The sequence below is a fragment of the Lasioglossum baleicum genome, unplaced genomic scaffold (assembly GCF_051020765.1).
Source record: "Lasioglossum baleicum unplaced genomic scaffold, iyLasBale1 scaffold1092, whole genome shotgun sequence".
Lineage (NCBI taxonomy): Eukaryota > Metazoa > Arthropoda > Insecta > Hymenoptera > Halictidae > Lasioglossum > Lasioglossum baleicum.
In genome coordinates this window covers 11827-33000 of record NW_027470151.1, presented here as the reverse complement: position 1 = coordinate 33000, position 21174 = coordinate 11827, and the positions used below count along the sequence as shown (strand labels likewise).

General features: G+C 26.5%; 6 protein-coding genes and 1 pseudogene across 6 annotated transcripts; 4 read left to right on the top strand and 3 right to left on the bottom strand.

Annotated features, from left to right (window-relative positions):
• Positions 1 to 865: 865 nt before the first annotated feature.
• Positions 866 to 1670, top strand: LOC143220501 (mitochondrial import inner membrane translocase subunit Tim22). The gene is made up of 4 exons (XM_076446137.1): positions 866 to 1109; positions 1178 to 1362; positions 1449 to 1521; positions 1588 to 1670. Exons 1-4 carry the CDS (start codon positions 866 to 868, stop codon positions 1668 to 1670), a joined length of 585 nt encoding a protein of 194 aa, XP_076302252.1.
• Positions 1671 to 2884: 1214 nt separating this feature from the next.
• Positions 2885 to 4603, bottom strand: LOC143220498 (septin-1-like). Its single transcript, XM_076446134.1, has 6 exons — positions 4438 to 4603; positions 4070 to 4262; positions 3726 to 3984; positions 3278 to 3643; positions 3096 to 3200; positions 2885 to 3017 (listed from the first exon to the last, which is right to left on the bottom strand). The coding sequence occupies exons 1-6, from the start codon at positions 4459 to 4461 to the stop codon at positions 2885 to 2887; spliced, it is 1080 nt and encodes a 359-aa protein (XP_076302249.1). The 5' UTR covers positions 4462 to 4603.
• Positions 4604 to 6345: 1742 nt separating this feature from the next.
• Positions 6346 to 8348, bottom strand: LOC143220496 (eukaryotic translation initiation factor 4H-like). The gene is made up of 5 exons (XM_076446132.1): positions 8305 to 8348; positions 7439 to 7609; positions 7085 to 7335; positions 6577 to 6825; positions 6346 to 6497 (listed from the first exon to the last, which is right to left on the bottom strand). The coding sequence occupies exons 1-5, from the start codon at positions 8334 to 8336 to the stop codon at positions 6346 to 6348; spliced, it is 855 nt and encodes a 284-aa protein (XP_076302247.1). The 5' UTR covers positions 8337 to 8348.
• A 988-nt stretch (positions 8349 to 9336) lies between these two features.
• Mybbp1a (MYB binding protein 1a) lies at positions 9337 to 13936 on the top strand. The gene is made up of 11 exons (XM_076446140.1): positions 9337 to 9513; positions 9621 to 9818; positions 9891 to 10286; positions 10371 to 10957; positions 11081 to 11193; positions 11272 to 11795; positions 11863 to 12064; positions 12134 to 12588; positions 12665 to 12913; positions 12982 to 13415; positions 13513 to 13936. Exons 1-11 carry the CDS (start codon positions 9337 to 9339, stop codon positions 13934 to 13936), a joined length of 3759 nt encoding a protein of 1252 aa, XP_076302255.1.
• A 721-nt stretch (positions 13937 to 14657) lies between these two features.
• LOC143220504 (CCAAT/enhancer-binding protein zeta-like) lies at positions 14658 to 17560 on the top strand. The gene is given in 5 exon segments (XM_076446139.1): positions 14658 to 15764; positions 15837 to 16446; positions 16527 to 16579; positions 16581 to 16938; positions 17022 to 17560. Coding segments are annotated over 5 exon segments (2667 nt in total).
• A 620-nt stretch (positions 17561 to 18180) lies between these two features.
• LOC143220494 (chromobox protein homolog 1-like) lies at positions 18181 to 18900 on the bottom strand. Its single transcript, XM_076446130.1, has 3 exons — positions 18805 to 18900; positions 18489 to 18723; positions 18181 to 18407 (listed from the first exon to the last, which is right to left on the bottom strand). Exons 1-3 carry the CDS (start codon positions 18898 to 18900, stop codon positions 18181 to 18183), a joined length of 558 nt encoding a protein of 185 aa, XP_076302245.1.
• A 240-nt stretch (positions 18901 to 19140) lies between these two features.
• LOC143220495 (isocitrate dehydrogenase [NAD] subunit gamma, mitochondrial-like) lies at positions 19141 to 20984 on the top strand (annotated as a pseudogene).
• The last annotated feature ends 190 nt before the right edge of the window (positions 20985 to 21174 follow it).

Here is a 21174-nt window from a genome sequence, read left to right as displayed (position 1 = left end):
CAGTAAATGAATAATTTCATTATTTAACATTGAAGCATACATTGTTATTATATGATAACCTGTCAAATATTAAATATTAATGTCATACCAAATAAATAAGATACGAATATGTTAGTGACATTAAATAGTAAAGCAAAATTAGACATTAACTAATAAATAATTTATCGATTTTTAACTTATTCACAATAAAAAAATTTATATTTTTATAACTACAATAAATATCAACTACAATATTACTTTTTAGCTATAAAAATTTGTGTGCTAGGTATATAAAAAAATAATTATTATTTTAAATTTATGCACTTATTATATACAAGCTTGTAAACCGTATAAATTTCTTAGAAAATATTTTTTACGATTAGTATTATTGAATACATTTAAGCATTTAGAAATTCTTATACGCATGTATATGTACACTTATACAGTAAACAACTATCTACTTGTATTTGTTATTTTAATATAATACTTTGTTATTTATGATCAATTAACAACAATAAATAATATTAACAGTATTAAAATTACTTTTTAATATACTTTAATTCATAATTCAAGGAAAGCTTTCCAAGTTCTTGTAAGCATAGGTTAGAGTAAGGTATATTATTAGTGTTATTTTATGTGTTATACATTATTAATGTTATTTTTTATTCTTTTAATTATAGTTACATTAAACGTATTTTTATAGCAGTATAGGTTACATACTATTTTTTTTTTTTTACATGCATTTATATAATATATATATATATATATATATATATATATTTATTTAATATGTTAAAAAGTTTTAAAAATTTGATAATTCAAATAATTACAATACATGCTAATTTAGTTCTACTTTTTATAAAAAATAGGAAATAGTGAAATAAATATGTTTAACATTAATACAACCAAACCATCAACATCATTATCAGAAGCAAATGAAAATAAAAACATAAGTGACGTGGATTTGGATAACATAGCTCTTTATTTTATTAGTAGTCAACAAAGATTTAGAGAAAATATCATAATTCCAAGAACTGTGGGTCCTGTACAAAGTAAAACTAATGAAGAAAAGTTAATAGAAAGTGCAATGGAAAGTTGTATTTTCAAAAGTATTGCAAGTTGCATTATAGGTATATTTGTATTGTATGATATAATTATTATTTGTATGAATATGATTAAATAATAATTAAATTTATAGGATATGGATTAGGAGCTGCAATAGGATTATTTTCATCTAGTGTGAATCCAAATGTAGCCACTGTTGAAAAACAACAAACTGTCCGAGAAGTATTTAGAGAAGTGAAAACTACAACATTAAGTTATGCAAAAAATTTTGCAGTACTTGGTTGTGTATTTACAGCAATTGAATGTACAATAGAATCGGTAATAATTTCTTAAATTTAATGTAAAATTATAAATTTAATATACATTTGTCTATATTGTAGTATTATTTTATAATTTTATTTTAGTATAGAGGAAAAAGTGATTGGAAGAATGGTACATATGCTGGTGGTTTAACAGGTGGAATAATAGGACTAAGAGGTATTATTTTACGTTAAATTTGAATTTCAAAACATGCTTATACTTGAACATGATTTTATGTTTCAGCTGGTGTAAAAGCAGGTTTAATTGGAGCAGCAGGTTTTGCAGCATTTTCCACAGCAATAGATTATTATATGCATAAATCTTAAACGATGTCATAAAGTATAGTAGATATATATTTGTATAAAAAAAGGTATAAAACATGATCTAAGTATACCTGTACAATACATATAAAAGCGCAAAAATGTTCTTAATATAAAAATGCATACAGATAAGTACAATAGTTAAGAAATAAAATAAATTCACATAACACATCATTATTCATTTCACTTACATTCTTACATATCTTCATTTTTTGATGTAATGTATTACTTAAATTACATCAATCTTTTCTGAGACAAAAAGTATAAAATGAATTAAATGACTATTCGTATATACTGTAAAGAAGAAAAAGAAAATAAATGTTTTAATACAAAACTTTACATATTTCAGATACATAAACATATGCAAAGTTACATCTTATATTTAACACTGCTTATCACAGTAAAAAGTAAATTCTTTAGTTTCTGGATATACTGAATGAGTACTGACAGTTTTATATTGGCAGTCTTAAAATTTGTTGTATAAAAAAATATACATAGAATGTTGGAAGATATGCAAATTGTATGATTTTGCCAATTTTTCTGTCAATTCTGTAAAATATTAATTTTTGTAAAATGTTATTATATATATATATATATGCATTTATACAACTTATAAATACCATTTTAATATTGGATTCATATGTTACTTTATTAAAACTTTTTACTTATTTGGAAATCAGATTTTTTTCTATAATATTTGAAAGATTCTGCATATTTTATTACATTTTATATTTCAATACTATATGAGAATTTATCGAATATTAATTGTACTACATTTGTTGTTTTAAAAGTACAAATTTTTTATAACAGCTTTATTTTATAAAATGGATTATTATATTTTTCATATTTGCATTTTAATAATGAAATCTGTAAATTGTTCTATTAAAAGAGAATATGCAAGGCACTTATTACGCATTTCTATGTTGTATGATTATTATATTGTAGTTTATATTTATTCTTCTGTACTTTTAATTTACTTTCCTTTTTAATTTTGTTAAAACACTGATTTCCATTTTTAATTTACTCATTAAAAATAAAGATATTAAATTAAAGACATGTGTTTTCCAATTATGTATGTCAAAAATAAACTCTTAAAAATGGTAAATTTTTTAAAATTGTATCTTGTGTGAATAACATTAATCATTTAATATAAGTTTTTGGCACCCGTAATGGTGAAGAATTGATTTTTCTTCACACATTTGTGCAGAAGTTTTATATAATTATGGTTGTTGCTGTTGCATTTGTGCTTGCATTACTGCCACTAATTCTTGCATTCGTCGTAACTCAGCTTCTTTTTCCTGCAAAATACGATCTTTCTCCGATACAGAATTACTTCTTTCAGACTCTGCAACTCTGTTAATAAAAAAAAAATAGAAATTAATTACAAAATATATTTAAAATATTTTTTAACTATTATAACTTGATACTTACGTTTGTCTTCGAGGTGGCACAGGAGCACCTTTTGCTAATCTTTCACTACGATAATTTTCATAATGTACTTCTTGAGTTACTTCTTGTAAATCTTGCATATGAGTGCTACAAACATATGAAAACAATAAATAATAAAATTACTTGTAATCCTTAATATATTTTTTTCAATGAATACCACATACATTAACATTGTTCTTAGTTTTATAAAATCACAATGATCAGGGTTTTCAACTTCTACTACACCCCATGGATATAATCGTCCACGTACTTTTCGTCCCTTTACTTCTAATAAAGTATTTGCTCCACATACAGCAAAGGGAACAGCTTCTTTTAGCTGTCTAACCTGTTCTTTGTAATCTTCATCTTCATCACTATCACAATCTGGTAATGGATAAATCTTTATACCACTCCCTTCAATTTCTTCCATAACTCGTTTTTTTAAACGCAATACTTCTTTTTTTGTAAGTACATCAGCTTTTGCAATTACTGGCACAATATTAACTTTATTATGAAGTTGTTTCATAAATTCTATATCTAAAGGTTTTAATCTGGTAGATGTAAAATGAATAAAAAGATATTAATATTTTGATTATATTGTAATAAAATAAAATTGTAATTAATGTATCTTACCCATGACCAAATGGCGAAATAAAATAAAAACAACAGTGTATTCTATTATCTACTATATTTCTTCTATTTAAACCACTTTCGTCACGTAAAAATCTTTCAAATTGATCATCTATATATTGTATAATAGCTCTAAAACTATCAGTATTATCAATTGCATCTCCATAACCAGGTGTGTCAACAACAGTCAATCTAAGTTTAACACCCCTTTCTTCAATTTCCACAGTTGAAGCATCAAGTTTAACAGTTTGATTAGTTTTTTCTATTTATAAATAATATCAATATATTAATTACAATGTGTAACATTACAAATGTATTAATAAATATACAAACAAGGTTTAATTTACCTATAGCATCAGGAATTACACGCTCTGGATATAAGTCAGTTAGAAATAAACTATTTACTAAAGTAGATTTTCCAAGTCCAGATTCGCCAACAACCATAAGTGTAAATTCAAAACCTTTTTTCACTGATTTTCTATGCACTTGATTAGGTAAATTTGCAAATCCCACGTATCCTGGTGTTTCAAGACTAGCAAACTATTGAAAGTAAAATAAAAATTAAAGTTGATTAAAATTATACATTAAATTCATATTTTATAGGATTTAAAAAGACATTGTAATATTTATTGAATAATAGGAATTTTTTTTTCATAATAAAAAGAAGAACATAAAAATATCTTATAAATTATCATTTTAATTGTACAATACCTACCGTTTTTACACTTTCACTGGACATTTTTTAATATTAATTCGACCTAACAGTAAGAAGTAATTAATATGATTGTGTAGTGTTTTTTAAATGTTATCAAAAATAACCCAAAACTAAATTTCAAGCTAACAACCGCTGTATTGTGACAGAAAACAAGATTACGATCATACTCAAAACATATATCATGAATAAATTGGATAATAGGTTATTTAAATTTAAAATTCTCTGCTTTAATCGACATCACTTTCCTATTAACAGCATGCATTGAACAATGAACAAAATTATGTGTAACAAAATTATACACTTCTATTCTAGGTTCATTAGGTATGAAATAAAGATATTGTACCGACTATACAGGAAATGTTACGGTATGACTGTGTCATAAAGCAGAAAAGGAGGGGGGCTCTTAATCAGGGAGAAGTTTAGGCGTGGCTACCGAAATAAACTTTGGTATTTCTAAAGAGTATTATGATCATAATTTTGTTTTTATATTACAAATTTTAGTGGCATAAATAATTTTTAATGCAAGATATAATTGATTTTACTTAATTATATTCATATATACGTTTTATATTTAAAAGTTTATGTTAAAATTAAACATTAAATTACCTTATTTAAGAGTAACTTACAAAATATATTAATGTTACATATTGTTCACAATTCAAATTACACATAAATTTTATTTTCTATTTCTTAATTTTCTAAAGATACATTACGTGAGTACAAGGCAAACGACTACTTTATTTAGGAAATAGTATCATATACAAGCATAGTTTTACATAGTATTTGTCATTAAATCAAGTTTTTCTTTATTTATTATCTTATAACCATCGATATTTTTTTCAAGTGATCGGCATTTATTGCTAGCGTAGTTAATTAATTCGTTACACAATATTAATGCGTAATAATAATCGGCACATTATCCTCATACCACTTAGTGATGCATAATTTTTTTTCAAACACTCAAATATCTTTTTTTTTCTTATAATTGTTTGTCATTATTTCACAAGCATGTAAATAATTATTTAATCTTTTTAATCAAATATGATTTTTCATATTAAACAATTATTCATGAATCATTTTAATAAGCACGTACAATGATTGGTATTAAAGTGAAATATAAAAATTATAAGGAAGGAAATGAAATGAAGGATAATATCTTGTACTCTTAAAAATAAAGATTATTTGAGTACAATATTATTAAGATCAGTTTTTGCAGAATCAAATCATTATTATTATTATAAACTGATACAACACCCAACATGAAATTGACGTGAATATTAAAATGTATTTTCTATACACCATCATTATTCACCTGTTTGCGCGTATTTGTGTGTGTGTGTGTGTGTGTGTGTGTATATATATATATATATATATATATATAATATACATATAATTTAAGTGCACGCGCGCGCGCGCGCGTGTATATATATAAAATACGCGCGCGCGCGCGTATGCACACACACGCACGCACACCCACCCACACACATATATATAAATATACATACGTGATACGATTGATCATATGTATATACATATAATTACACATAACCAATATTACTGGAGCATGCATGATGCACACGACTTTTACTTTAAATTCCCAATTTAACATTACATCTTTTTAACTAAGAAATTAGTATGAATGGAAAGGACACTAGATGAAAAATTTTCTTAATTAAAAATGCCAAATGCGTAGAACTTAAAAATCTCATTAAATCACTTTTTTATCATTATTGTGGGGAAGACTCCCCTTAGGGGTAAGTAAAAATTATTACAATTTCATCTCTGAAGAGATTCTCCCCACTACACTTAAGGAAACTAAGGGATCTTGTATTGGTTTCCAAATGTTTTTGTTGGGAAAGTTCCTTTCCCTAAAATTTAGGGAATCAGAAACTAGCAATGATAATGTGTTTACTTGTCAGTATTATTAGTATTAATTTTTTCGTCCCGAGGTTTTGCTCCACCATAAATTGAACTTGATTTACTTGATTCTGCAATTGCATTTATAGGATCTTGAATTGTTCTTGGTGCTAATACCAGACGTTTTCTTCCACTTGCTTCAGCTGTAATAACAACATTAAAATTACTTTTTATCATTTCATAGGTAATGTATCTCTGTAAAATGTTTGTATACAAACAAACCTGGTGGTGGATCTTTATGATATGATTCGTCATGAAATGGTTTTCTTTCAGGTCCAGTTCCACGCGGAGGTGGTCTATTGCCATATGATCTAGACGGCGCATTATGCAACCATTCTCGATTTCCACCTCCTGCATCATCATTAAATTGACTACTGTTACCTCGATTACCCTTCATGTCCCATGTACTACTTTGTCTACTACCATGACCATGACCTTGGCCTTGGCCTTGACCTTGACTTACATAACCTCCTGCACATTATTGTTATATTGAATTTTAATTTATAGTAGTAATGAATCTTTTTATATATATATATATATATATATATATATATGCAAATATATGTTTACAGTATAAAAGTTTATTTTCTATGTAAAATAATCATTTAAGATAACATTTATGAAAACTTCAAAATATTATAATAAAATAAACTATTGTATTAATTAAATTAGTTTATAATATTAAACTTCAATTGTTTAAGATATACGTTATGCAAAGCATAACGCTTACTAGAATACATAGATTTGCTTCTAAAATCATCACCATATCCACCACGACCACCATCTCTTCCTCTAAAGCCTCCTCCAATGCCACCACCACCACGACCTCTTCTGTCAAAACCACCTCCTCGTTCATTTCTTCTGTTCTCTGCTACATCTATTTTAATGATACTTTTATCTACTTCTACTGCTCCATCCATTTCCAATGCTGCCTCTAGGTCTGACAAATCTTCAAATTCAACATAACAAAAACCCTTAAACCTATAAAGAGTCAGATAATTTTAAAAATTGTATAACATAAAAAGATTTTGTTACTTATAATAGAAGTTATGCAATTAATATAATTAATTAGAGTTATACAAACCTATCAGTGTCTTTGTCTTTAACCAATCTGATTCCTTTAACATTAAGTTTTTTAAAGATCTTGTCAACATCTCCCTGTACAATCCCATTTGGCAAATTTCCTACATATGCAGTATAAGGTGGTTCAGTTGGTAATGGCTTTCTGCCACTTCGATATGTACCTCCATAATCTCTGTACAAAAATAATTTACATTTATATACATAAATAAATTATATCACATAAGATATTATTTTATATAAATATTTTACGTTCAGAACTATATACAAATTGTACACAACGATTATTTTCGTGAAAATGAAATACCACTTTCACATTTCATTATTCTTTAACCTTATTTAATCAAAAATAGCAAAAAACACTAAGCACTTTAGAATTGATATGAAGTAATCATTTCATATTCTTAAAATTACAAAATACTTTGTATTCACTTTTGAAGATTACAAAAGTATAATGATACGAAGAAATTTTCACTACTGACACTTATTTAGGCACTAATTTTCTCAAGCATATATTTTAATGAATTATGTGAAATCAATCACTCTTGTGTGTCGCAAGAAATAGTATTTTTAAACAAATAAATTGCATGTATTGCATAAATTTTAAATTAATATCCTTGTTAATAATACTACGACTAAAATACACCATTGTTTGGCCTGCCAAAATAAAGCCGCGTGTGGAAGGTACCATATCTGCAAGGTGCTTGGCTGCACTCTAATCGAAACTCACTTAACCTTAAATTTGCAAAATTATTGTAGGAAAAAAACATTTATTCACCAGTTCGATGCACCAATTAGACATTACCCTTGCTCTGTTTTGGAAAATCTCAATAATTGTTATACACGAGAAAAATTGTAACCTATACTTGCCTTGAATCTTCGTAACCACCTCGTCCAGCCATATTGGATGCACGAAACTGACCGGGACCGCGCGGGTTGAGTGCGATACTATGTTCAAGATGGCACTTTTCTAATCACTAAAAAATTTAAAATCGTGAATCTATAGAAACTTATAGTTGATTTGAGCAATATAGTTATGTCGTAAATTATTGTATCTAGAGGTGGCCCCAATTGATGCCAAAATGACACCATTGATGTTGCCGATACTCAGGACCGTCTGCAGTTTGTAACTGTAGGTATTTAACGCCAAGCAGTAAAACAGAAAAAAACTGTTGATTAACTTTCAATTTCAACTTAATTCATTAACTACTACTCGTTAACAATTTGTTATCATCAAATTCTATTTAACATTTCAAACATTTAGAAGAACGTTAACTCTTCGTAAACCATTATCAGCAAATATCCAGTAACGGAAGAACCCATTTCAAATCGACATCATACGGCATTGATTGACGCTCAAGCTCTTTATCTCTCTAAAATATCTTAAGTTGCTGTTTCGGAAATCGGAACATTTGTACTTTAGCGTTTGACTGATTTTATGACTTCACTATATCGTTCAAACTAACTATACTTCATTTAGAATCGTTGCTTGTATTAGTGAATTTTCACAATATTTTATGAAATGATTGAAAGTTTATAATAAAAAACATAATTACTATTACTATTGTTATCAATTCCTTAATAATTAAACTATAATACGTTTTTTCTTTTTTAAATAACTTATTTATGTACTTGAATTGCATAATATTACTACAAATTTTTATTAATAGTGATTCAATAATTTTGTACAAAGGTATGAAATTTTTAAGGAAAATAACTAATAATCTGCGTAATTCAAAAATGAAATATGTCTTCTTAATTTTTCATTCAGTCCATTATTTCTATCATTTAGATATCTATTATTATATGACTATTAAAATACTAATTCGTTTAATTGTTTTCATATATTTTTAATTTAGATACTTATTAGATTAGCGTAGTTTTTAGTTGAAACAAAGCAAGATGGCAGATGAGACTATGCACATGGTAGAGGTTGTTTCAAATGACTCTGAAATGAAGAATACAAATAAAATGGATTGTACAATTCTTGATTATTTTACAAATTTGAAAAATGAAATAGAATCTGAAAGAATACACGGTGGAATTGCCTTATTAAAGTATTTAATTCAACAAAATTCAGTAAGTGTTTATTTAAAGATAACCTCAAAATAAGACATTATTTATGTAGTGTGAGAAATGGTTATACTTTCTTAATCGAAAAATTAATTATAAATATAATATTTTAGGAACAGAGTAATAGTCAAGAATTTAAATATGCTATAAAAAGACTTATTCGAAGTTTAGGTTCATCAAAAAAATCTTCACGAATAGGTTTTTATACAACTTTGACAGTTTATTTAATAATGAATCCAGAAACGTCTGTTGAACAATTTTTATCTATAGTTAACAGTGAATTACATCCTGTAAACAGTAATAGTAAAAGTGTAAGGAAAATCAAGTTGAGTTAGATTGCAATACTAAATATTTTATATTTAATATTAACTGTAACATTTTAGGAAAATGGTGATATTTATATGGGACGCATATTAGCATATGGAACATTAATAAGATCTAAAATACTTTTAAATAATACTTGTGAATTACAACTACAAATTGTACAAGATCTCATCGATGCAGGCAAACAACGTAGTTATTTATCAATTGTTTGTGTTTCATTTCTTGTTGAATTTGTGAATCAAATTGATACTGAATGTATTGAACAATCAGTTTGGCCAGTTATTGAAAAAGAATTTGGTAAACCATGGACAAAACAAACATTAGATTCATTCTATGCTTTATTAGTAATAAAAAACAAATGTCCATCGCTTATAAATGAATTTTCAAAAAAATATTTTGGCACAGAAAATATTATTGCCACGGAGACTATGAATGATATAGTGAAAGTATTATTAGTAAGTATGATGTACTATTTATAATTCTATTTTTACAAATTATTCATTAAAAAAATGTATAAATTGCATATTACTAATGTTCAGGACTTACCCAGAATTATATCATGTCATCATCCAATATTCAAATTATTCTGTGAGAATTTAGTAACAATTGACCTTATTATTGATTTTTGGTCTCACATAGATCAGAAATTTACAAAACCATCTAAAACTGATGAATATTTAGTTGTACAGATTCTCAAATTTATATTATCAAATACTATAGATAAATCAATACTTCCATCATTATTATCACCAAATTATGTGCAGCATATGTTAAAAAAGTGTTCTGGATCCAAGTATCGTAATAAAGATGAAGTACTTCTTGGATTTAAAGAAGTCTTATATTTGTTAATATTAGCCACAAATAGTGATGATACAAAATTAAAGATAAAAATTGCTGTATTAAAGAAATTAATACTGTATCCAGGTGATTTAATGATAGAGAAGAAAACAGGTATAAAAGTAATTCAAATGCTTACTGCAAATTTAAACTTAGATGGTATAAAGAAAGTATCAAAAATATACAGAGATATAATTGAAAATACAATACCTAGGAACAAATTAAATACCAAGGTAGAATCTTTTTGGACAAATGCTGAAAGAATTTATGCCGCACATTTATTAACAAGGTATTTAACATTTCATAAAGTGATGCAATTGTGTGTGTGTGCGTGTATGTGTGTATGTGTGCGCGCGCGCGTGTAAATAATTAATTATAAATAAAATATAATTAATTTGTTGTATCTTATTAGATTAATGGGACATCCTAAAACACTTGTGGATAAAGAATGGAGATTAGATCAGTTGAAGTTTTTATTTACTTATGGATTATGTGAAATGCCAAATGTTGGAGTAGATCTCGCTCGTAATTATTATTTTTATACTTAATATTATTATATATATTAAATTTTCTATTTCTATAATTGTAAATTTTTGTTTATAGCACAATTTAAGGAAACATTTTATCATGCACTAGATCATAAATTACCAAGGTTAAATGATTTAAGAAATATATTAAGTGAATTAGTTCACTTTTTAGACATGCATCTAAAAAATCAAACTTTGAAATTAAGAAATTCATTAGGGAACGAAGCAAACAAATCTTGGGAAAAAGTCATATGCTTAATTAAATATTTAGAAAATAATTCAAGGAAGACAGAAGCTGTACCAGTATTTCATACAATGAATTTACACATGGGTTTACAACTATTTTCAGATTCACAAATGGCAATTATGGCCATAAATGAACTAGAAAGTTGTTATGAAAGACTACTAAAAAAATCTAAGAAACATAAAACTAATAGTAATAAAAAACAAGATGATGAACCTGAATGGGTAGAAGTAGTTGTTGATTTGTTATTGTCCTTCTATTCTAAAAATAGTCATTTATTACGATCATTGGTAGGATGTGTTTTTCCACATATTTGCCCTTATGTTACACCAACAGCTATACATCAAATATTAGCGGTATGTAAACGTCATTAATGTACTTCGAAAATTAGTGACTATTATATTTTGAAATTTTTATTTCTAGGTGTTAGATGTAAGAGATGATAAAGGACCACTTGTAACAAAAAATGGTTTTAGTAATGAGAAAGAAGAAAATTCATCAGAATCAGAATCAAATTCGGATAGCGACTCTGACGATAAAAGTAATGAAGAGAATATTAATAATGAAATGGAAATTTCATCAGATAATGACTTTGATTCAAATGAAGAATCAACGAATGAAGATGGCGATGAAGATGAAAATGATGAAGAAGATGAAGATGAAGATGATGATGATGATGAAGATGAAGATGAAGATGAAGATGAAACAGTAACTGATAGATTACGAATGGCTGTAAGGCAAGCATTGGGTGATGCTTCTGTTCAAACTGATGATGAAGATATAAATGTAGATAACATTGATGAAGAAGAAGGAAGACGATTAGATGAATCATTAGCAGCAGCATTTAGAATTCTTCGGGAAAATCGTCAATCGCGAACTAAAAAACAAGAAAAATCAGCCCAAACATTAACTCATTTTAGAATTCGAGTTATAGATTTATTAGAAACTTATTTAGAATGTGCTCCATCAATGGCAATTGTACTTGATATGTTACTTCCTCTTTTTACATTGTTGGAATATTGTATTAAAGATCCTCATCAGAAACCTCTACAAGATCGAGTTCGATCTTGTTTAAAAATATTATCAGCAATTAAAAAATTCAAAGATACAGAAAATGTTGATGAAGAATTATTAACAGTAATATTAAAGGTAATTGTAATTGTATAATTGTATTATAAATGTATAATTGTACATCTATTACATAATTCAAACGTATACTTTTAAGGCTTTAATTGAGAAAGGAGAAAGAACCACGTCAGTTTATCATGAAATGAGCGATAAATTAGCAGAATGTTGTACATTTCTCGTGAGGTGTATACAGCAGGCTAATATATCAACAGATGCAATAAGTAAGATTTATGCAGAAAATTTGACAGCATTTTTTAAAAGAAGAGACTGTGTATTATCACCTTTATTATTTAAAAGTATTTTACAATTACAATGGGAGGGGAACTGGCACCTAGCTTCTTTATTGGTAAATTTGTAGTTTTTATATTAGTAAAGATGCAAAGGATTCCAAACAATATACATTTATTCTTATAGGTGGACTTTGCTTTCGATAGTACTGTAAGGTCTTTTCGTCGTGGATACGCACTTGAATTTTTAACAACTTTTTATAATAATAGTCGATTAGTTCATTCTGATAAGAAACATACTGATGTAAGAATAAAAATGGAAAAAAAATTATACAAAAATACTATAAGTACGTTTCAAAAATTATCTGATATGTATAGAGTTGAAAATGGACAAATTGTTACAACAGATAATAATGAAATAGGAAAAGAGGTTAAACAAAGGTATATTTGCCTTTTCTTTTCATTATTACGAACTATTTACCCACATCATTTATCACAAGCATGGAATTGGAATAATGTTGGAAATGTACTTAAAACATACAGAGCCTATGTATCATTTGCAAAAGATACAAAAGCAGCATATAATAGATTAGCAGTACAAATTGGAATTCCACTTAACATGTAAGTGTTAACTGAAAAATGTAGTGTTAAAATTTTACTATATTGTGGTATGAAATTGTTTATATTCTTCATTTTTTTTTTCTTCTTCTTTTTCTAGATCAATGAAAAAAACGAAAAATAAAGAGAATACTTCTATAAATGGAGAAATAAAAGAGATTTCAATTAATGTAGAACAATTAAATAACACACAAGAAAATGGAAATACACAAAACGATTCAGATATTACTGCATTAAAGAAACACGAATTAAAAAAAAAAAAGAAAAATAAAAGTAAACAGAAAAATAAACAATTATTAAAAAAGGAAGCACGGATGTTGCGTGAAAAAACACTGTCAGAAGGTTTCGAACCTTTTAATTTTAGCTCTCTTGTTCTGCATGATCAATTAGACGAAGATATATCGTTACAAAATGGGAATTTTCAAACTGGACAGACTAGTCCTACTTCCTCACAAAAAAGAACAATTAAAAATATATCAGATGGCAATAAAGTGAAAAGAAGAAAAAGTATGCAAACTGCTTGATACATAAAATAAAATTGAATACATTTATAAAAATATGTATCAAAAAGTTTGTACAGCTTTAAAATATATAAATAAATCTTTTTCATAAGCTATTAATGTTATGTTAATAAATAAATTTCTTGTACATTTTGCTGTAAATTTTAATTTTAACACAATTTTTTATATTTTACTGATAAGAACATAAATGTACTTTAAAATGTATTTAAAGTCATTTTTAATAGTATTCTTTAAAATATTTCGGTTCTACTACGGTAAAAAGACGTACATCAATGATAGATAGTACTAAATACTTGAATATTAATACAAAATACTTGTAGTATTGCGCAGTGTTGTATGTAAATCATTATGCGTTCCGCAAGAGACACAAGTGCGAGATCTTTTATATTTCTTGCGCATCGTGTAGCACTTCACAGTCTTTCGGTGGTCACGTGTGTTTAATATGGCAATTTAATGGAATTTGTGTTGCATACACATGTATTTATTCGAAAACTCATTCTTACTTTCTTATTACTGTGATCAAATATTAACGGAGTGTATATTATTAAATATCGTTATTCCTAATAAATATTTATGGCCATCATATATTATCAGAATTTAGATTATAGTAAATTTACTAACGTGATTAAGGTTAACCATGAAATAAAAATATTTTCTTAGAAAATATATACTGTTTTCATATTTGTGAACATATTGTTTAATTAATATTAGAATTTTTAATAAAATGAAAAAGGGATTCACAGAGATGAATGAGAAGAGTGATAAATGGTATGAAGAATATTCTAAAGGAGAGGAGCCATATAAACATTCTAAATCTGAAGCAGAAATATTGAGTTTAAAAGACGAAGCAAAAAAGTATCTGGATGCAGAAACATCTGCTTTTCAATTAAAACAATCGAAATATACTGATTCAGAAACAGTATGGTTAAAAACAGCATTAACGCAGGGTACAACCTCTGATAAAGTAGCAGCTGCCATTGTGTTAGTGCAAGATAATCCAAAATATAATTTAGCTAGACTTACAATGCTCATAAATCAAGTACGTGTGGCAAAACATAATCAATGCAATATGATAATAAAATCTTTAAAGGATTTGTTTCTATTAGATCTTCTTCATCCTAAATTTAAATTGCTTAAATTTGAAGAACAAAATTTAAATGAAGTCGATAAATTTATGTCTAATGACACATTTATTAAATCACACATATCTAGAAAAAAATTAATAGCTCATTGGTATTTTGAAGACCAATTACGTGAACAATATGAACGTTTTGTAATGTCTTTAGCTACCATTGCATCTGATACAGTAGATGCAAATCGTGAAGTTGCAATATCAGTAATGACAGATTTATTAATAGGAAATGGTGAACAAGAACATAAATTATTAGAATTCATTGTAAACAAAATAGGAGATCCAAGTAGTAAAATAGGATCAAAAGTTATATTTTGTTTAAATAAATTGTTACACGAACATCCCAGTATGAAACTTGTTGTACTACGAGAAGTTGAAAAATTGTTATTTAGGAAAAATGTAGCACAACGTGCACAATATTATGCAATATGTTTATTAACACAACTTCTTTTAAATAACGACGATGAGAAAATTGCTTCTACACTTATTGAAGTTTACTTTGCTTTCTTTAAAGCTTGTTTAAAAAGAGGAGAACCAGATTGCAGAATGATGGCAGCAATCTTAACTGGTGTAAACAGAGCATATCCATTTGCAAAATTAGATTCAAATATATTGAATGATCATATAGATTCTGTATATAAAGTTGTACATATTGGATCTTTGAATGTTTCTTTAAATGCACTCAATTTATTGTATCAGGTAATTATGTCAATTATAATATGTTCATTATACAGTACTTGACTTTATCCTTTTTTTTTTTCATTTGTATAGATTACAGGTAAAAATGATGTTCAATCAAATAGATTTTATTCTGCTTTTTATCGGAAATTATTAGATCCACAAATTGGAGTGGCAAATAAACGTGCATTACTTCTTAATTTACTGTTCCGAATTCTTCAAAATGATTATAATAAACAACGTTTATATTCTTTTATTAAAAGAAGTTTACAAGTTGCACTATATTTCCCAGCAAACATGGCTTGTGCTATTTTGTATGTAATATCCAAAATTTTACACACTCATAAGGAATTAAAAACTTTATTATTAAAACCGCAAGACTATATTAAAGTTGAAAATGAAGATTCAAAATCTAAAGTTAATTCTTTAAATTCTGAAATTTCTTATTTATCTGACGATAAACGTGAATTAGAAGATTCTATTGTATTAACAAATGTTATATCAGAACACAATGTAAATAAAGAATCTGAAATTAAAATAGAAAATAGCATGAAGATTGATATTAATACACAGAAAGAATATGATCCCTTTTGTCGTAATCCTACTTATGCTGGAATAACTAAAGGTTTAAACACAGAGTTAATAACATTATCTAAACATTATCATCCAAGTGTTGCATTATTTGCAAATACTATTCTTGAAGGTATTGTACTTTATAACACAATGTTATTATATATGCGTATTTGATATTAAAAAAGTAATACATATTATTTGTACTTTTAGGAAAATCAATTGATTATACAGGAGATCCACTAGCAGATTTATCTTTAATGCGTTTTTTTGGATCGTTATGTTTTCAAAAATCCAAAAAAGTTAGAAAATAAGAAAATGCAGAAAAAAAATGATCCTTTAGCACAACGTGCAGGATATACACCGAAAGGTATTAGATGTATTCCAGTTGACAGTGTATTATACATTAATGAAAAAGAAGAACGTATCCCGGTTGATGAATTATATTTATATCGATATTTAAAAAATAGAAAAGAATCTAAACATAAATTTAAAGCAGAAGATGATGATGTAGAAAGTGTTAATAGTGAAGAATTTGACGATATGTTAAATAGATTAACAGATGGTAAAGATTTTGAAGATTTAGATATTGCTGCTGACTTACAAACTGGTAGAAAGAAAAAGGGTATACAAATATACATTTTATTTTTCAACTTAAAATTTATTTTTGAACTTGTCATGCTAATATATAAAAAATTTATTATATAGATAATAAAGAAGAGGACAATTTTGATGATGCTAGTAGCATTGAAAGTGAAGCAAGTGATATGCACGATGATTTAGATTATAATAAAAATTTGGATGAAGACAGTGATTCAGATAATGAATTACAAAACTTGAGTGACATTGATTTGAACATAAATGATGATGATGATGATGTAAGTGATTTAGAGATTGATGAAAACATTGATGATGTTACTGAAAATATTTTGAGTAAGAGAACTGAATCAAATATAAACAAATGGATAAAAAAACAAGATAAAAAACGAGATAAACAGAATAAAAATTCAAAAGGAATTGATAGTAACATATTTGTATCCGCGGAGAAATTTGCAGAAATATTAGAAGAGCATAGCAAAGAAACAGGTAAATCTGGTGGAACAGATACATTTAATACTGATGGTGCAAGTCATAAACAAATAGAATGGGAAACAAAGCGACATCAGAAGTTAAATAATTCTTTCAATAGAAATAAACGAAGAGGAGCTAAAACTTTAAGAAAAAATGTAAAAAGAGTTAAATATTAATTAAAAAATAAAAATAATTTTATAACTTATATTCTTGAGTATGTATCTTAGAAGAATGAAACATTTATAAATTCCAAAAAATGAATCTTTAATTTGATACTTCATACAAATTAATAAACTACATATTTACTTATATACTAAAACATCACTTTTTTGTAATTGAATACTCATAAGATAAGAAAACATTTATCTATAATATATAAAATTATTATATTATTATTATACTGAAGTTTGTGAAAAACAATGTAAGTCATTATTAGATAATTAACGATTTGTAGTTTCATCAATTCTATAAAAAAAAAAAAAATTGATCTCAAAAACATAGAAACATATGGAGTTTCTTTTTTGTTTTGACATTATAGCGGAAGTACTTCTGCCAAATCAAAAAAATTAACTAAATCCATTTCTATGTTTTTAAGATTAATTTTTTTATGTAATTGATAAAAATATAAATCGTTAATTATCTAATAATGACTTACATTGTTTTTCACAACCTTCAATATACCAATAATAGAATAATTTTATATACTGCAGATGAATGTTTTCTTGTCTAGTGAGTATTCAACTAAGAAAAAAATTATGTTTTATACATTGTTTTTCGCATATCGGAAGTCTGAACGCTACTCTGCATCAGCTTTTGTTGAACTTTCTTCGTCATGAGCAGGGCTATGCCATGTCAATCGTTCTTCATAAAATTTTATCACGATTTGTGGACATTTTTCATTTGCTATTCGAGCAGGAACTAGATCAGCATCATCTGTCCCTTTCCACTTCATTAAAAACATCAGTTCTCCACTTGAATCCGTAGCACCAATAATTCGTTCGGGTTCCAAATTTCTGTCAAAACCTAAATATAATTAAAATGCAAAAGTAAAGATCATGTTATATATCCTTTAAATAAATTATTTAATATCAAAATGTTAAAGACCTTCAGGTTTTTTTTCTTCCGTCATTTTTTTCTTAGAACTTGTCGGCAAAAGTCCACCTGAACCTTTTCGTTTTTTTTGTTCTTTATCTTCGTGTCGTTTGCCAGTCACAGCTGCTTCTTTTTTCTTGCGTTGTTCTTCAAATTGTGCAATTAAATCTGGACAATCAAGATTTTCTTCTGGCTCCCACGTATTTTCTTCATTAGAATATCCTTTCCATTTTAGAAAATATTCAACCTAAATTATTGTAAAAAATTAGTAATTAACTATTTAAATGAGTATAAACAAAAAGCTGCACATATATTTTAAATTACATACCTTTCCTTTAACTACTCTTCTATCCAAAACTTTTTCAACGCTAAATTCTTCACCTCCTGCAGTTTCTGCGGGTGATGATTCCTTTCCTTTGCTCATTCTTTTTTAATACTGTAAATACATATAATGACATGATAAAGAATAACAAAGTAAAAGTTTTAAACTAAAGAACAAAAAAAGAGAAGTTGTAATGTGAAAATATAGCTTCAATACAAATACGTGATTAAATTTAAAATATTGACTTCATAAAAAAGACAACTATAGAAAAATTATTACAATATAACATATCGATATATTAAATAATTTTGTATGAAAGAAGCTTTAAAGACGCTAAGAGAAATGAACACAGTGCAAAATGCAACAGCCGGGAAGCAGTTAAAGAGTTTACTTACCAATTTATATAAAGATTTGGTAATAAATTCATATTAATTTTTATTAGGATTATATGTATAACTATCTGATTGTAATTTTTGATTGTGGTACTTACTTAAAAGGTAACGACAAGTTACACAAAGACGCAACTACGTATGATACGGCGGGCTTTCTGGCACTTTAGCGTCTTGTTACCGCGTTGTCGCGAAAAATAACAGGGTGACCAACAGATATTCTGTAAAGGATTTTACAAATTTATTATTCCTTAGAATTAAAAATTTAATTTTTACGATATAGTTAAAATTGTTAACATTAGTCCACAGATATTAATTAATTAGAAAAATTAAAACGAACTTTGTAATTAATACAATAGCATTAAAATATAATATATTTGTATTATAAACAACGGTTTCTTTTTAGATGTTCTAACCAATCAATTCAAAATATTTGTACGTTAAACTTTTTTTTTAAATATTACTTACTTAATAATTTTTATTTTATTATTTAAGTTCTTTACTAAGATAAAATATAAAATTTTTTTATTTATAATTGAAAAGATGTTTTCTAATACAGTATAATTATTTCTAAAAATGATCTTTTTTGAAACATAATTTAACCAAGCAATTAATTAATTTTAATTTTATTCTTATATATGTAAATAAAAAATATTGAAAAATATTTGCTTACTAATATCAAAAAAGAGTATTGTACTAATGCTGGTAGATGGCACTATTTAAAATTTTAATATTTGTTTCCTATTTTACAAAAGTTATAGTTTAAACGGCGCTGAAAATTTCGGTTGGCAAGGACTTTCAAGGTATTGTTGAAATAGAATAAAGTCGCAGTATGTGGTAAAACTATTTATTTTATTCATATTAAAGAATTAATATTAAAATTTAATTATATTTTGTAATTATTTTACAGAATATTCGTCAAAATGTCTGCCCGATCCATTGTTAAATATTTACATCCAAGAACTGTGGTACCCCAAATCCATTGATGTGCTCCAATTTCTGCTTTTGAAATACAGCATAAAACTCCAAATATTAAAAAAAGTAATGCCTATACCAAAAGCTCATTACGAGGGACGACATACAGTTACTCTTCTCCCTGGTGCTGGAATTGGTCCAGAATTAGTGACCTATGTAAAAGAGGTATATAAACATCATTTATATACTTTTAATAAAGAAAATGACCTTTGAGTATGTCATTGCGCACTTGTTTTATTAAATTTTTATAGTAAATGTTCTGTTATATTTTTTAATAACATGCTAATGAAAACATTCTTATGTAATTTTATTGTACATTTCTTATAGGTTTTCAGTTATGCAGGTGTACCAATAGATTTTGAAGATGTAGACATTGATCCAAATGCAAATGATAATATGGATTTAGATTATGCTATTACTTCAATTCGTAGAAATGGTGTAGCATTAAAAGGAAATATTGAAACTCATAGTACAGAAGCTGGTGTACTTTCTCGAAATGTTGCTCTTCGAAATGAATTAGATCTTTATGTAAATGTCCTACATTGTGTGTCATTCCAGGTGTAAATTGACGACATAAAAATATGGATATTGATATTGTTATTGTTAGACAAAATACAGAGGGAGAATATGCTATGTTAGAGCATTAAAATGCAAAGGGTGTGGTAGAAAGTATGAAGGTTATTACAAGCACTAATTCTGAACGTGTAGCAAGATATGCATTTGAATATGCTAAGCGAAATGGAAGAAAAAAAAGTTACCACAGTTCATAAAGCAAATATAATGAAGCTTTCTGATGGATTGTTTTTAGAAATGAATCTTTAATTTGATACTTCATACAAATTAATAAACTACATATTTACTTATATACTAAAACATCACTTTTTTGTAATTGAATACTGATAAGATAAGAAAACATTTATCTATAATATATAAAATTATTATATTATTACTATACTGAAGGTTGTGAAAAACAATGTAAGTCATTATTAGATAATTAACGATTTGTAGTTTC

Excerpts from the sequence above, each read along its gene's own strand:
- LOC143220501 (XM_076446137.1), top strand. The coding sequence starts at position 866 with ATGTTTAACATTAATACAACCAAACCATCAACATCATTATCAGAAGCA. Across the intron at positions 1,363-1,448 it reads TTGAATGTACAATAGAATCG|TATAGAGGAAAAAGTGATTG; the intron begins GTAATAATTTCT and ends ATTTTATTTTAG. Across the intron at positions 1,522-1,587 it reads TGGAATAATAGGACTAAGAG|CTGGTGTAAAAGCAGGTTTA; the intron begins GTATTATTTTAC and ends TTTATGTTTCAG.
- LOC143220498 (XM_076446134.1), bottom strand. The coding sequence starts at position 4,461 with ATGTCCAGTGAAAGTGTAAAAACG. Across the intron at positions 4,263-4,437 it reads CCAGTGAAAGTGTAAAAACG|TTTGCTAGTCTTGAAACACC; the intron begins GTAGGTATTGTA and ends TACTTTCAATAG. Across the intron at positions 3,018-3,095 it reads GTGCCACCTCGAAGACAAAC|AGTTGCAGAGTCTGAAAGAA; the intron begins GTAAGTATCAAG and ends TTTTATTAACAG.
- LOC143220496 (XM_076446132.1), bottom strand. The coding sequence starts at position 8,336 with ATGGCTGGACGAGGTGGTTACGAAGATTCAAG. Across the intron at positions 7,610-8,304 it reads GGTGGTTACGAAGATTCAAG|AGATTATGGAGGTACATATC; the intron begins GCAAGTATAGGT and ends ATTTTTGTACAG. Across the intron at positions 7,336-7,438 it reads AAAGACAAAGACACTGATAG|GTTTAAGGGTTTTTGTTATG; the intron begins GTTTGTATAACT and ends GACTCTTTATAG.
- Mybbp1a (XM_076446140.1), top strand. The coding sequence starts at position 9,337 with ATGGCAGATGAGACTATGCACATGGTAGAGGTTGTTTCAAATGACTCT. Across the intron at positions 11,194-11,271 it reads TGTTGGAGTAGATCTCGCTC|CACAATTTAAGGAAACATTT; the intron begins GTAATTATTATT and ends TTTTGTTTATAG. Across the intron at positions 12,065-12,133 it reads AGAATCAACGAATGAAGATG|ATGAAGATGAAACAGTAACT; the intron begins GCGATGAAGATG and ends ATGAAGATGAAG.
- LOC143220494 (XM_076446130.1), bottom strand. The coding sequence starts at position 18,900 with ATGAGCAAAGGAAAGGAATCATCACCCGCAGAAACTGCAGGAGGTGAA. Across the intron at positions 18,724-18,804 it reads GAAGAGTAGTTAAAGGAAAG|GTTGAATATTTTCTAAAATG; the intron begins GTATGTAATTTA and ends ACAATAATTTAG. Across the intron at positions 18,408-18,488 it reads GGAAGAAAAAAAACCTGAAG|GTTTTGACAGAAATTTGGAA; the intron begins GTCTTTAACATT and ends AATTATATTTAG.